The sequence below is a fragment of the Neurospora tetraspora genome, assembly GCF_033439725.1.
Source record: "Neurospora tetraspora strain CBS 560.94 chromosome Unknown B0H65scaffold_6, whole genome shotgun sequence".
In the NCBI taxonomy this organism is placed as follows: domain Eukaryota; kingdom Fungi; phylum Ascomycota; class Sordariomycetes; order Sordariales; family Sordariaceae; genus Neurospora; species Neurospora tetraspora.
The window spans coordinates 1,710,356-1,727,276 of record NW_026944388.1 but is presented as its reverse complement, the minus strand read 5'-3'; the positions used below and the strand labels follow the sequence as shown (position 1 = coordinate 1,727,276).

The following is a 16,921-nucleotide window of genomic DNA, read 5'->3' as shown; positions in this document are numbered from 1 at the left end:
AAGCGCACTGTCCGTCCTGGCTGTATCAGTGACGCAACCAGGGCGTTTTTGAAGCTACCCCTGCCTGACAAGGAAAAGTGAAAGTTACCTCTAAGGTACCCCGCCATGTCCCGCCTTACGAGCAATAACTGGCCTTGAAATCAGCACTAAATTGATTCCCTTTCCTCCGGGCTACTTGGCGATATTTGTCAATTGGAGGCAAGGCACGTCCTTGAGGATGAATGAGTGGATGACATTTGCCCGGCTTGATCTTGAGCAAGGAATCCTCCAAGTCAAGTGAAAAGGCAAGGCCCAACCGGAACATCGTGGGATACCTTTAGCTGTGAGCGGAAATGATCAGGACGGGCTGTCAGCAACAGTGGACCTCCCGTGCCCGTCAATCTCCTCAACTTTCCACTTCCGGGGGATGTCATTGGAGTTCTGTCAACCTTCGCAATCGCCTTGCCAAGTATCCAAGGCCCTAGCGGTTTATTTTGCCTTGCCCTGCATATGTCAGATCCAACATGTATCCCCATCCACTTGCTGCCTCTGCCAAGGCACAGATCCATCGTCTTTTCCGTTGTTGCCGTTGCGGTTGTTGTAGATCTTCGCATCGTACCCCTTTCGAAGGGTGTCTCGCCCTGTGAATCTGAACAACGGGCGGGTGGTACGGGACCAACCAGACGGAACCCTTTTCCAATTTCTAGGGAAGCTCGGAACATCTTCCTTCGATGCTCGTTCGACACTCGGGAAATCGAAGTTCAGAGACAACTTAACAACGCAGATCCCATTGGACAACGGGCTGGTAACGATCTGCAAGTGCATATGCGGGAAGCACATGGCCGTCTCCGCTGGAGGGAAGCAGGAATCGTATGATTTCTGCATCACAGAACCATCAAAAAGCCTGAACGTAAAAAGGGTTCAGGTTCTTCTTTTTGTGGGTGTGTCGAAGGAGGGAATAATGACGACAATGGCGGTGATAGTATCAACATTCTGGCATGGATGGAAGCTCGATCAAAACCTGGAAGTAGTAATTCTGCTGCCTGATTCGTGATTATGTTAGGGCGTTTCATGTGTAAATGGGCCCGTTCCGCGTAAACTTTAGCGGCTTACGGGTAATTTACTCAATTGGTACTGCAGCTTCGTGTAATTAACTTTCTTGTTCACTACAAGGAAATGTTCATACCACAACCCAAAAGAGAACAAATTTCTAAATTCATATTTCGACATCCAAACTGGTAGAGATACAAATACCTTCAGTAGGGAGTGGTTCATTGAACAAGAAGAAAGGGGTTGCCCCTTCACTCTTCCGTTTCGCCGGGGCACTATGCCGTCATTTATGGCATTCGGAACTTCCGAGCTGTCACTCCCGTTTGCTCCAAGACCTATCGACATATCTTGTTCTTACCTTACAAGTAGACTAAATACCATGCGCACAAGCAACATATCGAGATCGAAGCCAGCACTTTGTCAGCTCAGTAGTTTCATTGAAGTATCCCATGATCACGATCCGCTAGTGCTGGGGCGTCGGCAAGGCAGGATTAAATGGAGACAAGAGATAAGAGGTTGACCATGACGATGCTACGACAAAGAATGGGAACGATTCTCACAACATGGCGTCTTGATCTCACTATGACGGATAGGACTCTCAGAGGCAAAAGAAACCTAAACCAAACTATTCACCAAGCTACTCTTCAATATCTTATTTACTTTTCCCCTCCGCCACGGAGCGTGTCATACCAATATCATATGTCATGGGGTGAGACACGATATGCCAACCCTCAGAGCTCTGGATCTATCGTAGTGCAAGAGTGAACCCTTCTGTGCAAGCGGATCACACAAACACGTACTTGACTAACCTTGATTGATTCAAATATCGAACCATCATACTGTCATGGCCAGAATAGAGGTGGTTATATGTGATCTTTAACTCGAAGGAACCGTGGTCTACACGCTATGCTACAGTTTACCCCTCCATCGAGGACCCTTGAGATACACCCGCATGGACGGGATGGTCATGAGATTATCTCCCGCTGTCTCACCCATACCATCACCCCCACGTTTATTGGTTATCGACACAAGGTGATAGGCGTTATCGCAGGTATGTTGTGAGTTGTACGTCTTTCTCTCTCTGAGGTTTCCAGGGGCTTTCTATATGATTCCACGATGGCGTCTTTGTTCCCACTACTAACCTACCAACCTTGAATCGTTGTTGGCTGTTGTTCGCAGCTCGTTGGGTGACCCTGGACTTCCTTCCTTGTCAACATACAGAACCCCATAGATGTACTGTAGGTCGTGAGACATCGTTCTCAAGCTACAGAGTACTGAAGTGGCTTTGTGCCAGTCCGGACACGATAATCAGTTGGCCGACAAGCTGCGGATTGCGACCTTCCATAGCCATATCTTGAGCATATGCTTTGCTTGTCGTTGAGCTGTCGTCGTGGTGTTGGACAACTCCATATCTGACGTATAGCATCTGGAGGTGTGTGCTCCGGAACCTTTAACAAGGGGAGGTGCAAGCTCCATTTTGATTCATCGCAAAACTTTTTAGTTCCTTCCCCGCCTGCAGTTCGCCGTTGGTAGTACCCCACTAAAAAGACGACGCTCGGAGCTCTCTACCTTATCGCTACGGCTACTGCTACGGCTTTCTCAGTGACTGACTGCATACTAAAAGTTGGTCCGGTTTGCGCTATCGTCCCCGCCCCCGCAGTCATCGCACCGACAAGACACCGACAGACAGACCATAACCCAACCCGTTTCTCTTTCCCTTCCCTCCACGACTTCGAAGAATCACCTACGACATTGTAGCGACCTCCTATCGCCGGTCATCGGAATTGAACAGACCTGAACCCTCACCGAAACAGCACCAACAGAAACTCCCACCACAGCTACCTCCCGCGATAAGCCAACAGCAATGGGCAAGCAAGTCAACCTCTACTCCTTCCCCAGCGTCGACACGCTCGCGACCGCCCTGCGCTCCTACCTGATCTCGTGTCAGGAGGCCGGCCTCGAGCGGCACGGCGTCTTCAAGGTCGGCGTCTCGGGCGGCTCGCTGCCCAAGACGCTCGCGCAAGCGCTCCTGGCCCCGGCCAAGGACGAGTCCGACAAGGTCAAGTGGGAGAGCTGGGAGATCTTCTTCGCGGACGAGCGCGCCGTCCCGCTCGACCACGAGGACTCCAACTACGCGCTGCTCAAGAAGGAGCTGCTCGACAAGCTGCCCCAGGGAACCCCGCAACCGACGGTGCACACCATCGACGAATCGGTCCTCGACGACACGCAGGAGCTGGCGGACCGGTACGAGCAGACGCTCGTCCGCTCTTTTGCTTCCCGCGACTCGGTCAAGCTGCCCATCTTCGATTTGCTGTTGCTGGGCTGCGGGCCCGATGGACACACCTGCTCCCTGTTCCCCGGACACGAGCTGCTGCGCGAGACCGAGGCCTGGGTCAGCCCCATTGAGGACTCGCCCAAGCCGCCCCCGCGCCGCATCACCCTCACCCTTCCCGTTGTGACGCACGCGGTGCGCGTCGCGTTCGTGGCCACGGGCGGCGGCAAGAAGGAGATCATGAAGGATATCTTTGAGGAGGGCAAGGGCTTGCCGTGCGCGCTGGTGAACGAGGCGACGGGCGAGAGGTGCAGTTGGTTTGTCGACAACGCGGCGGTCGAGGGAGTGAGCTACCCCAAGAGGCCTTTCAGCCTATAGGATATGACGTGATGTTTCTTTGTGCGGTGGAGTGGGAGGAGGAACGGAAGGTTGCAACTCGGATTGGCATGTTGCTCAGATCGAAAATTTGGGGATATAGAGGTAGACGGGACAATGAAGGAAAAATACAAAAGGAAGGCCCAGGACGAAGCGACCGATAAGGGCAAATAAGACAGAAGAATACAAGAGGAAGGTCTAAATGGACGGAAATGAGGACCTAAGCGGAACAACAGATCTTCTTGGTCAACACATCCCCAAAAAGAATCAATAGACTGGGACGGCGGACGCGGAGGTTTGGAGTTGTTTTATGGGACGAAAACGGAGTGATTGGAGTTTTTCAGATTATCCCGTACGTATGTATGTACAGGTAGCGGCGGGGGCTTTGTCTCTTTGCGAACGACGTTGATGATATTGCTATCACACGCCCAATGTTAATCTTCATTGTAGTATTTTCAGGCTCGGCAAGAAGCTCAGAATGGTAAAGTGGTGAGATATGGCGTATACCGAGAGCCCCTGACTTTGTACAGCGTCACCAGCTTGTCAAGATGAAGAATGCAATGTCCTCTAGCAATGACTTTTATTCTATGCTCTCTAATCCCTTCTCTTTATTTTCCTTCTTGGCCTGCCCATGTGTTCGTTTCTGGGCGCAACAACAGCCTCGCGTGATAAAAGACTGTGCCCGAACCATATCCATCCATCGTCTATTCCAAGCCTCTCAAGAGCGAGTTCAAAACCATCCCATTCTGTTAACTTCAACCCCACAGGCACAGCCAAACGATACCGAACCCGCACTCTCTTCTTATAGAAGCGCAACCCACAAGCTCGCCGCCGACTGCTGTTTCGCCAAACTGCTTGCATCAAATGGCCCCGCCCAGCTGGTACCATACGTATCATCTGCGTTCCGTGCCTTCTGATACGCCGAGTTTGCGTTCTGCTCCAGGTATGCGCGATACGGTCTGCCCACGATCAACGCATCGAGCTCGCCGAGGTTGCGAGCAAAGATGCCCTTGAAGCTCTGTTGATCGTAGTTACAGCCCGCTGCGGTGCCCTCGCAGGCGTAATCAGTGAGGACGCCTGTGGAGGGGGGAGTGAGTTTGGAAGAGGAGATGACGGCGTTGGCGAGGGTTGCGGCGGAGCGGATGTAGGTCTCATCGGGTATTGTGCGGAAGAGTTCTGCGTTAAGGTTTGGTTTTGTTAGTTGTTTTGAAGTTCAATATGGCTCGTTAAGAAAAAGGGGAAAAGGGAATACAGTACCGACTAAGCCACCTATTACCACTCCCTGGAGGTATGACCACGTCGGTCCCTCGTTGTTGAAGCACACTCCATTTGCCTTATCTTGCGTCAACCCGTCGTTGACCAATCCCTCTGCGTTAATCATGCCCGATTCCATAAACCACTTATGCGCCTTGAGCGCCCTGGTCAGATAATGAGGATCACCCGTTCGAAGATGTAAACCCGCGGCCAGCTTGATGTACAAGGCGTTCGCAATGGCGTTCTTGTACGTCATCGCCCTGATGTCCACATAGATCCCGCCGCCGCACTCCGTGTCCGTCCAGTAATGCCAAATGTACTCCTCGTCCTGCATCGCAATCGACAGGTATTGCTTGTCGCCCGTGAGGTCGAACATGCGGAGCATGGCCAGCGCCCACCAAGCCGTGTCGTCGGTCGAGTCCGCCATGAAGTTGCCACCGCCTTGCGGCCACCCGGGCAAGGGCGCCTTTTGCTTGTCGATGATCTCGCGCGCTTGAGAGAGGTAGTCCCGAGAGCCGGTTATATGCATGTAGTCCAAAACGGCCTGGAGGGCGGTGCCGGAGATCCACCAGGCGACGTCGGGGGACCAGCGGCCTTCGGAGGGATTGTAGAAGGCGTTGTTCATGGCGTCGATGGCGGCTTTGGCGGCAGTCGACGGGTCGACGACCGTTGAAGCCTGGATGGGGCTCACCATGCTTATGAGACCGGCAAGGCCAGCCAGGATCTGGAGAGATCTCATCGTGCCTGAAAATTTGGCGGTTAATTCTGCTTGGGTAAAGGAGGCAAAAGGAAGACAATCTCACGGCCACGAAAGGTAAATATTTATAGATAACCTTGAGCGGCTCAAGGCCAGTGAAGTGTTCACCAGTGAAGTGTTCACGACGTTGCCGCTTCAAAAGTCCGTTTGTCATCCTCAAGGTTCGATCGAGGAGTTAATACAGATGACATGAGCAAGTTCCACTTCACGACGAAGGGAGTCACCGCCTACGCACCAGCACTTTCCCAACAGGACGGTATTCAGGGTCACCGCATTGATTTTCTGCCGTCCCAATACGAGGTTAGATCATACAGGTAGTTAAGTGTCGTTGGTTCGGCAAGAGGAGGCACCAACCAGCTTGAAGCTGAGGATGAGCAACTCACCAGTTCTTAGGACGAAGTCAATGCCCCTTCCTCCACTCGGGAGTTGGCCCGCCAAAGCCGAGAGCACCGCCGCTTGGGCAACGGATGCATCCCGTCTGTGCTATTTCGGATCCATCATCACGAAGACGTTATCGGGGTAGGTCTTAGGACTGAGGACGCGGATGAGTTGGCTTCGATTATACAAGATATCTTTGAAACCTTGAAGAGCCTTAGGATCTGACAATTCAAGGTTCTGGTTGAGGTATGTACGACGACTAGAAGCCACAGGTCCAAGTTGTCATCTAATCAACAGCCACCTTCTGGTTGTCGTTGAATCTCGTCAGGTCTGCTGATATCTGCAGTTAATGATCAACCCTGCTCCTTCACTGATATCGCCCTCCCAAAACGAGGGCGCGGATGGGTTAGGATTTCTTCATCTCCATAAGGCGTGTTTGTGTGCCGAGCATTTGCCGCGATGAGGGTCATCGTATTTGGCCCTCTTCATTTTCTCATGCAATCACCCGGGCCCAAATGTTACTCTGTGCCTCTGGGACCTGCATCAAGCCGAACTTGTGTGCATCTAACCTGGGGCTTGGGAAGCTTTTTCGAAGAGGATGGTTGGATTTGGGGTCATTGGGTTACGTTGGCACAGGACGTCCAAACTTTCTTTGTCGATCATCTCGGCGTAGTTGATACGTCCAGGTAACGAGTGTAACCCATCTCTACCATAGGTGTGCCGAAGGTAGGAGGAGGATCGTAAGGATACTAGGAATAGCCGAACCGGATCGAGGAAGTGGACGAACAACCGCGTGTAGTTAGGTTCCTTGCGCAAGTCGGCTAGAAGACTTCTGTTACTCGACCCGGCAACTGCCACCGGCTTGGTGAGTGATGGACCAGGTTTCCCATCGCAACAAATGATGGAACAGGTGGTCTAGAAGAGGCCTGGCCAGGAAGAGAAGATAGGAAAGAGGAAGGAACGAGAGGGATAGGAGCCAGGAGACACCATGCGGAAGATGATGCATGTTCGCCGTGCATATCGGTGCCGAAAGGAACTGTATGTAATCCGTGCGGGGCTTCAAAGAGGTGCTCCGTATCCGCCGCGCCATGTTTGCATAGCAGAACATCCATGCTCCCTCCGTATCGGACCTTCAAGGTCGCAAAATGTTGGTCATGCGACGATAGCAATTGGTTGTGAATATGTAGATTGCCTCGTCACAAAGTCTTACAGCCTTGTGTTGGAGTTTCACTTCTTCTCTCTTTCCCTTTCACATGAAGTGTTGACTGGAATGTTTTCTTTTTTTGCTTTCCCATGTTGCGGTTTAGCATTTGCGTCATCTGAAATTCTTCAGGGGTAAAGGATCGCGCTTGCCTAGCGTGGTATAGCGTGCTCTTGCCCTACAGAATGTCATGCATGAATTGAGCAAAAATTCGAATCCTCGGGACCCATTACACGGAATCAAATATTAGGGCTATATAAAAGGGACGTACCTTTTTACAGGCCCACCACGGAACTTGGAGCATCTACATCCCATCCACAATGGAATTCGAAACGCCAACGCCGCCGACGCGGCGCAGTACCGCCGCATCAAAGAAAAAAAAAAAAAAAAGAGAAAAATTAATTAAAAAATTTTAGGTTCTTCAATAATATTAAGGCACTGTAACGCACTATATTAAGGAAAGACATCGGGCAAAACTATTACAATACTACGCTATATTACTATAGTTTAATATATTATAATATAAATTAAATAGTAAATAATGAAACCTTTTCTAAAGTAACTACCGTTCTCCGTTTAAAATTTAATATTACTTTACTTCAATTATTAATATTATAATATTGTAGACTACCAAATATTATAAAATTAGTATAGTAATAATAGTAAAGTACTTCAATTAAAAAAAAAATTAAATGTACAGACATTGGATAAATTAACCTACCAAAATTTTAAATATGTAAACTATTTTTTTATAAAATAATATTAAATTAAACTAGTAGTCAATACTATTAATACTATTACTATTACTATTATTACTATTATTACTATTATTACTATTACTACTACTAGTATTACTACAATAGATTTTAATATTAATTATAATTAAACCTTTCCCCTATAGCTAATAAACGTTAATACTTTTCTTAAAAATTCTTTTGATAAAATTCTATTTATTAGGGTATTACTTCAATTTATAATAGATATAGGGTAAATACTAACCGATGAAGACAATTTTATTGGAAGTAATAGTATTAAATTTATAAAGGTAATAAGTATTTATAATAAGTATAATTTTAAAAACGAAAATTAGAAGATTAAAAATTAATATCCGGGTAATTAAATACTATATTTAAAAATGCTACCCCCTAGGAATAAGAAAATATTATTTATTAAGTTTATTAGGAATAAAAAGTTCTATTTAAGAATAGTTAAAACCGGAACCCTTATAATATATGTAAAAAAACAATATTAATTTAATTATTGTTCTAAAAACTTTTACGCCCGCCGCGCTCGCTGCATTTGCTACGCCCGTTAAATTTGCCGCTCCCGCCGAACCTATTATACCCACCGAATTTACTATACTCGCCGTTCCCACGTTTATTACACTTATTATAGCCGCCGAACTTATTATATTCGCCGTTCCTATAGCCGCTGAACCTATTATAGCCGCCGAATTTATTATAGCCGCCGAATATATTATAGCCGCCGAGTTTACTATAGTTGTTGAATTTATTATAGCTATTAAATTTACTATAGCTATTAAGTTTACTATGGCCGTCGAGTTTACTATAGCGGCTAAATTTACTATAGCTGCCAAATTTACTATAATTATTAAATTTATTATAGTTATTGAACTTATTATAGTTGTTAAACCTATTATAGCCGCCAAACTTATAGAGGTTAATAGAAGTAAGAAGCTTATTTATTTAAATATATATAGAAAGGTTTAAATTAATATATTTTAATAAAACCCATTATTCTATTTACTTTACCTTCCGAAATTTAAGACCCTTTTTATATCTTTATAAACGTTTTAAAATGGCGAAAACAATTCTTTTTATACTAAAAGGATATTTTTTTTATAAAGGAATAATAAGTATAATATAAGGACTTTTTAAATATAGTTTATATACTCTTTATAAAATAATATATATTTAAAAAGGTTAAAAGAATAATTATTTTTTTACTAGTAACTTAATTTTTGTAATATTGGTTATATAAGAAGAATAAGAAAAAAAAAGGAAGAATCGAAATATTAGTTAACGTAGGAAACTATTACGTATATTTATTAGCTATAATAAAGTTATTAAGAAAATTATTTTCCCGAACGGATTAATATTATTTTAGCTAGTTATTCGATTAAATAATAACCCTAATAATATTAATAATTTATGTTATTACTATAATTTGGAATTTTTAGATTAAAATGAGGTTTTAAATAGTATTTGGAAATTTTTATTTTATAAGGCTATTTGTAGTCTCTTTCCTTCTATTATTTATAATTAATTACGCGGTAGTAATAGCCGAAATCCTAATTTCGAAAGGTAATTATATAAGGTGGGCGGACGTTAGTTTATAAGGTAAAATATTATTAATATAAGCTGTTTATAACGATTTATATACTTTGATCCGCGGCGAGTAGGTAAAGATTTCGTTAAAAATATTTAAATAAATTAAATATTAGATTTCCTAAATATTTAACCTTCTAACCCGATTAATAGAAATATTTAGCGCATTAAATTTATTACTATTATCCGAGAGCTAGATAATAAATTATTATTAGGTATATTATAGGTTTTTTTTAAATAGTTCGAAATTTTAAAATGGTGTAGGTATTTAATGTTTATAGATATTATTTATAAAATTAATTAGTTTAGTTAGTACTTCTACATGTTATTTATTTGGGATGAATAATATTATTGGATATTATATACTTACTTTCTTATTTAAGAAGTTAATAATAATATTATTATTAAAATATTGTTAATAATCTGGAGATAGGTTAGGGAATAATATACTAAAGAGTAGTTGTTTTAATATATATTTATTGACGATTTAGTTATAGAATAGAAGGTGATATAGAATATTTTTAAGGGCTAGGAAGTTAAATATTTATTTTATTACGTCTATATAGAATGAATTTTGTAGAAGAAGTTTTTAATTAATATATAATACGTTTATTTGAACTATATAATTCGAACGTTCAAATATTGTAAGATAAAAGTAGGTTGTTTAGAATTTATTATTTTAATTAAAGTAAGCGTATTAAGTAAAGATCGAGCGTATATTAAATATAATTAGGAATTAACGATATAGTTTTAGGCAAACTAGGTTAAAGAATATTTTTCCCTTTTTTTATAAATAAGTTACGTTCTGTTCCTATTTTAATGAATATTTCTTAATAATTAATATTATAAAGGTTCTTACAATTAACCCCTTCGAAAGTTATCATAACGCTTTAAAGTATTAGAATAAAGCGGTTATATAATAATTTTCCTTTATTAGTATTTTTTAAATATATTATTTGTATTGATAGAAGGTATTTCAATTACGTTATTAAAGTATAAAATACTTTTCGTATTCGAATAGTTTTTATAGTAAATATTTTTCTTAATTTCGTTCGATTCCCGACGCCGGTATAAAGGTTAATCCTACGCGAAGCGAAGGAGGGTAGAGATTTTTACCCGTTCGGCGAAAATATTAATATAGTATATATATATTTTATATGGTTAGCCGGCAATAAAGAATAATTTAATTGGGAATTTGTTAATTATTTATACTGTTTTTATAGAAAGTAGTAATTATTGTATAAGTATTTTTAATACTATTATTTCGTTAATTACTACTAAATTCTAATGGAGGTCCGTTTAGTCTATTAGTTAGAAGAATGGTAGTAAAAAGGCTTCGAACTATACGAATTTTGGGAAATATAAAGGTAGGAAAGGAGGGGAAATAAATGAAGAGCCCTCGCTTAGTGATAATAAGTACGGGAAATTACGGAATTATAGATGATTTAATTCTATAATTAGTAAATTATTATAAATTTTTAGTATAGGTTAAATATTATAAAAATTAAAAATATTTATATATATATAATTATAAGGGGCCGTAAATTATATAAGAAATTTAATATATAGTAGTAAATAAATAGAAGAAGGGTGCTTTAGGAATAATATAGAAAATGAGAATTGTATATATAATAGTATTCGTTATAATGTTCGAAATAAGCGATGCGATGTAAAAAAATTAATTATAAATAATAGAAAAAATTTAAAATTTATATATATAAAAAAAGTAAAAAAAAGGGAAAAAAGTAATCCATACTGGGTTCGAACCGGTAGTATTAATTTATTAAAGTATTACCTAAGTATTCATTTACGTGCCTAATTATAGATTAATATTAGAATAAAATTAGCCGCGTTATTATTTACGTTAACGGATTATAAAAAAAAGTATTAAGAACTTATTTTATATGCTTGTTCTACCTGTAGATTCTAATTTGCCCGGATTTTAAAAAGTAAGAAAGGAAGTGTAGAATAATAATAGAAGGTTTATTCAAGTAAGAAATGTAGGCGTAAAAAAATAATAGAGGAAAAGTTATACGCCTACGTTTCTTATTTAAGTAAATCTTTTATTATTTTGCGGTACTATTTTACGCTTACATTTCTCGCTTAAATAAGTCTAATATTAACATTCTATATTTACGTTTCTTATTTAAATAAATCTTTCATTACCGATTTATATATAGTAATTTTATCCTTTATATAAGCCTATTTTTATAAGGCTAGATAGAATCTTTGAGCCCTAAATTAACTTGGTTTTTGTTTCCTACGCTTTTAAATGATAATTTATAAATTACTAGCTTAATAGTGTAGGAAGGGTTAAATAAGGCTATTAACCCTAAATTAATGTAGTTTGTTTCCTACGTTTTTAAGTAATAACTTATAAATTACTAGCCTAATAGCGTAGGGAAAAAAACTTCCTACGTAGTTCAAAATTCCTTAAATAGGGTAGAATGTAATAGTTATGATACGTCTTCTATTTAAAAAACTATTACTTAATCCTAGTAAAAATCTCTAATGAGTTAAAACGTAAGATAAATTTTGAAAGATAATATATATAAGGGTTAAATTCATTCTAAAAAATATAAATATTAATTAAAATGGTAAAGTAAATTTATATTTAATTAGGGGTTAAATATATTCTAAAAAGTACAAGTATTGATGAAAGTAATAAAGTAAATTTATAGAATTAATTAAGGGTTTAATTTTATATTTGGATTTTAAGTTATTCTAATCCCTACCCTACTTGTTAACTGGGCCGGGTCTAGAATTATTAAGATTCCGAAGTTAAATTAATTATTTTAATCCCTATCTAACTTATTAATTAGGCCGGGTTTGAAATAGTTAAAATACTTCAGCTAAATTAATTATTTTAGCCCTAATTTAGCCCGTTAGCCGGGCTGGGTCCGAAATGACTAAAATTATTAATAATTTAATTATTCGCTCGATAGGCTAGTTTAAATTACTAATATTTATAGGTAACTCCTTAATATTAGAATTATTCTTCTTAAATACTAACTAAACAAATTTAGAATAGGGTTAAGGGGGGGCATAATATATATAGTATTACTACCCTGGCAGATTGTAAGGAAATATTCACTATAATATTATAAAAATTGAAATTAAGGCTTCCTTTGTAAGTTACTTTCTTACGTTAGATAATTGATAGGTTAAAGGGTTTAATTATTACTTTTAAATTCGATCTATTTTCCCTACCTTTTTTAGAACGGGACTTAACCGTTCTAGGAAATTTAAGTCTTCGTTCTTTATTAATAAACATATTTTTAATAAATATTTTTGTAATGATTAATTTTTAATAAATTTAAGAATTTTACTTCTTATTATTAAATACGAATATTTTTAAATATTCCTATTATATAATTTAATTATAAACGATATTAGGGTTATAACGGTTATTAGTATTAAATTTATCCTACTAATGGCCCGAACGTATAATTTAAGGGTAGGTAATTTAATTCCGCTTTCCCTATTTCCTATAATACTTATATAATTTATTGATAAAATTAATTAATAATATTAGTATTATAAATATAGCCTATCCGTCAGCGTTTAATTTAAGATTTTCCTAAATGCTGTCCGTAGAGTAGTGCCTTTCCGAAATATATTTATAGGCCAATACTAAGGTGGTAGTTTATTAATAAATTTAGTTAATATTATTAGGTTCAAAGATAAAGCCTATTATAAGATCTTTTTGAATATTGTTTGAAGAATAATGTTAAGGTAGTTTGTAATAGAATTATAAATCCTCGGCTTAAATTAATTTTTTTATAAAAGGGAAGACTTAAAGATATTTTTCCTACGTTTAGTATAAAAGTAAGAATATTAATCCGAGGGTAGTTTATATTTTAATTCCTAATATAATTATATATATTTTTCTATTTAATGAAAGTTATATAAAAATTATAGAACCGTAGAAAGGTATTAAGATTACGCCTTAATAACCTTTTCGTAAATAAAAAATCCGTAGGAAAGTATTAAAGCTACGCCCCAATAGCCCTCCTGTAGAAAAAGGTGTAGAATAAAAATTTGAATTTACTAAGAAGGTTAAAAATAGGTTATAAACCTTTATTTATTATTATTAATTAGAATTAGAAGTTAATTATTATAAATTTAAACCTATTATTATATAAATCTTATAGTTTACCCTACGGAAAAGTATTTAGGAATACCCAAATAGTTTTCCTATAACAGCCTTATAGAATTTAACCTTCTAGCGGAACCCTTAAGTAGCCTTATAGTATTTAACTTTCTAAGAGTATTTTCTATAGCGTATAACCTTCTAATTAAACCTTTTGAACGCCCCTCTATACAGTTGTATAGAATCCTATAATATATAACCTTCTAATTAAACTTTTTAAGCGCTTTTATATACGGTCGTATAGGATCTTATTAGTATATAACCCTTTAATTGAACCTTCTAAACGCTTTTATATACAGTCGTATAGAATCCTATAGCATATAATCCTCTAATTGAACCTTCTAAGTGCTTTTATATATAGTTGTATACGTTACCATATAATATATAACTTTTTAATTGAATTTTTTAAACGCTCCTATATATAATTGTATATACTACCCTATAGCGTATAATTTTCTAATTGAACCTTCTAAGCGCCCCTATATACGGTTATATATATTACCCTATACGTATAACTTTTTAATTAAACCTTTTAAGCACCCCTATATATAATTATATATATTGCCCTATATATCTAACCTTCTAACTAAACCTTTTAAGCGCCCTTATATATAGTCGTATATAGTATCCTATAACGTATAACCTTTTAATTAAACTTTATAAATAATTTTATAAATAACCTTATATATAATTAATTCCTCTTATTTACTTTAATTAATTATTCCTACCTTAATTAATCGTTCTTGCTTTAATTAGTCGCTTTTATTTTCTTTTTTGATATACTTTGCGATTATTAATTTAGGGAAAGTGTAACCTGACGGTCTAAGTTATAATTTTCGAATTTTTGTAAAATTTATTTATATAGGAAATTTTAAAAGTCGATTTACGGCTATTAAATTTAATTCTTTTGTTGTACCTTTATATCAATTTCCTCTAATTAAATTAATTATTATAGTTAATATATAAATAAAGTTATAAGATAATTGATTTGAGTATTGGGTAGGTAAGTTACCTTCCCCCAATTAAATTGGCCGCTGCGGCTAATAATAAAATAGTCGATTTAAATATTGAGTAAGTAAGTTACTTTTCCCTAACTAAATTAGCCGTCGCGGCTAATAATAAAATAATCGATTTAAGTACCGGGTAGGTAAACTACCTTCCCCTAACCAAATTGGCCGCTACGGCCAATATATAAATAAAGTTATAAGGTAATTAATTTAAATACTAAGTAAGTAAGTTAGCTTCCCCTAATTAAATTGGTTGCTGCGGCCAATATATAAATAAAGTAATAAAGTAATCGATTTAAATGCCGGGTAAGTAAACTACCTTCCTCCAATTAAATTGGCCGCCGCGGACAATATATAAATAAAGTAATAAAGTATTTAATTAAATAAAGAAATTCATAAAGTAGTAAAGTAATATAATAATAAAATAATAAGGTAAAAGAGTATTAAATTCGAATATAAAAGAGAAATTAATAATTTATAAATTATTTTTATAATTATACGTATTATATTAAGTAGAATAATAGTAAAATAAAAGTATAAAATCGAAGATTTTATCTACCTCATTATAATATATAAAAAAAGAAATATATATTAATTTTTATCTCTTATTTTCACAACCTTATAATTTTTTTCTTTCAAAGTTTCAAATATTCTTTTTCATTTTTAACTTTCTTATTTCAAAGCCGTTATTTTGAATTTTAAACCTAATAAAATATATAATTAAACTATCTTATATACTTTTAATAATATTATAACTATAAAGAATCTAAAAATATTTTTTATAGAATTTTATTCTTACTACCGGAAGAGGAAAATAATTATTTGTCTTATTTTAACTTGGAAAAAAAAAATCCCAAGGTAAAACTTTACCTACGCAAAAAAAAATAGTAATAATAAGAATCAAACCTATAACTTCAATAATATAATATTAATATATTTGCTACTAAATTATAAAACTGTTAATCAAAACTATTATTTCTTTTACTCATCTACTCCCTTCCCCTCTATTCTTTCTAAAATTTTTAATACCATTATTTACAACACGTACACGACACGAAAATTTTCAAAGACGCGAACTTAGAATAAATTACGTATAACAATCACGTATAATATATTATTAGAAAAGGAAAAGGACGGGTTTTGAAATTTTAATTATTTCGAATAATATATATGCGACACGAGCCTCACACACCACAGCGCGCGCTACGGTGCGCGCTACGTTGAGCCACGCGCGCGTGGGTCGCGTGTGGGTCGCGTATAAGTCTCGCCCGCGAAGTGGGCCTAGGAGGTACGTCCCTTTTATATAGCCCTAATAATCGATATCCATTGCACTGGATTCTGCCCGGGAGGATTCGCCCTGGAGAGCTTGCTTCATCTCGGTGGACTTTTATGCCTCTAATCTCCGTCTGGACCTCGGTCTGCCACCGACCCGGCCGAACCTTTCGTCTGTAAGCTCAGATGTTGTTGATGATCGGCGCTGTCATCTTCTCTTTTGTCCCCATGGCTGAAACGTAGCGTTGGGTAAGTAGGTATCTCTTCCGATGCTATTGCACGCTGTAGAAAGACATCATTCGTCCCAAATGCCGAAGCCGTCTGCGCCACTCCTGGCATTCCATGATTTCTTGCAGAACCACACAAGTGCAACGAATCTTCGCAGAGTAAACGCTGCAATTCGCTCTCGGTTAGCAGTCATGGGTTATGTACAGACTTCGCATATACAGTATTTGACATGTGCGTTGCGCATCTGATGGGCCTGTAGATGCCTAGGGCCTGATCGGCATCCTGCATACCCGGGGACTGCAGAGGGTTTTGTTGGCTTTCTGGGTGCCAAGTTTGATTTATCGAATAGATTAGAATAGATTTGGTAGCGTTTTTACGCTATTTGTAGTTCTAGATAGTTTCTGTACGAACTAGGGTGCTAAATTTCGTACCGCGCTAATATAAGCTGATAGATCGCCGTCAGACCTTCCAATTTAGGTTAGATATCTCTACTTTTTATGGTGTTAAGGCCTCTATAGTCCTACTTGCTACTAGAATTTATAAGAGTCTCCAAACTACTCTCGTAAAGCTTATATAGAATATTCGAAGTGTTTATCGATTATAGATAATATAAAAAGATGAAAATTTAATTGAATTAATACGGTTAC

At 37.8% G+C, this 16,921-nt stretch overlaps 2 protein-coding genes across 2 annotated transcripts; one reads left to right on the top strand and one right to left on the bottom strand.

Moving 5' to 3' along the window:
• Positions 1-2,893: 2,893 nt before the first annotated feature.
• B0H65DRAFT_432099 (uncharacterized protein) lies at positions 2,894-3,679 on the top strand (the record flags this gene model as incomplete). The annotated part of the gene is made up of 1 exon (XM_062824980.1): positions 2,894-3,679. One exon carries the CDS (start codon positions 2,894-2,896, stop codon positions 3,677-3,679), a length of 786 nt encoding a protein of 261 aa, XP_062679392.1.
• Positions 3,680-4,478: 799 nt separating this feature from the next.
• On the bottom strand, positions 4,479-5,669 carry B0H65DRAFT_429963 (glycoside hydrolase; the record flags this gene model as incomplete). Its single annotated transcript, XM_062824853.1, has 2 exons — positions 4,479-4,852; positions 4,934-5,669. The coding sequence occupies 2 exons, from the start codon at positions 5,667-5,669 to the stop codon at positions 4,479-4,481; spliced, it is 1,110 nt and encodes a 369-aa protein (XP_062679391.1).
• Positions 5,670-16,921: the final 11,252 nt, after the last annotated feature.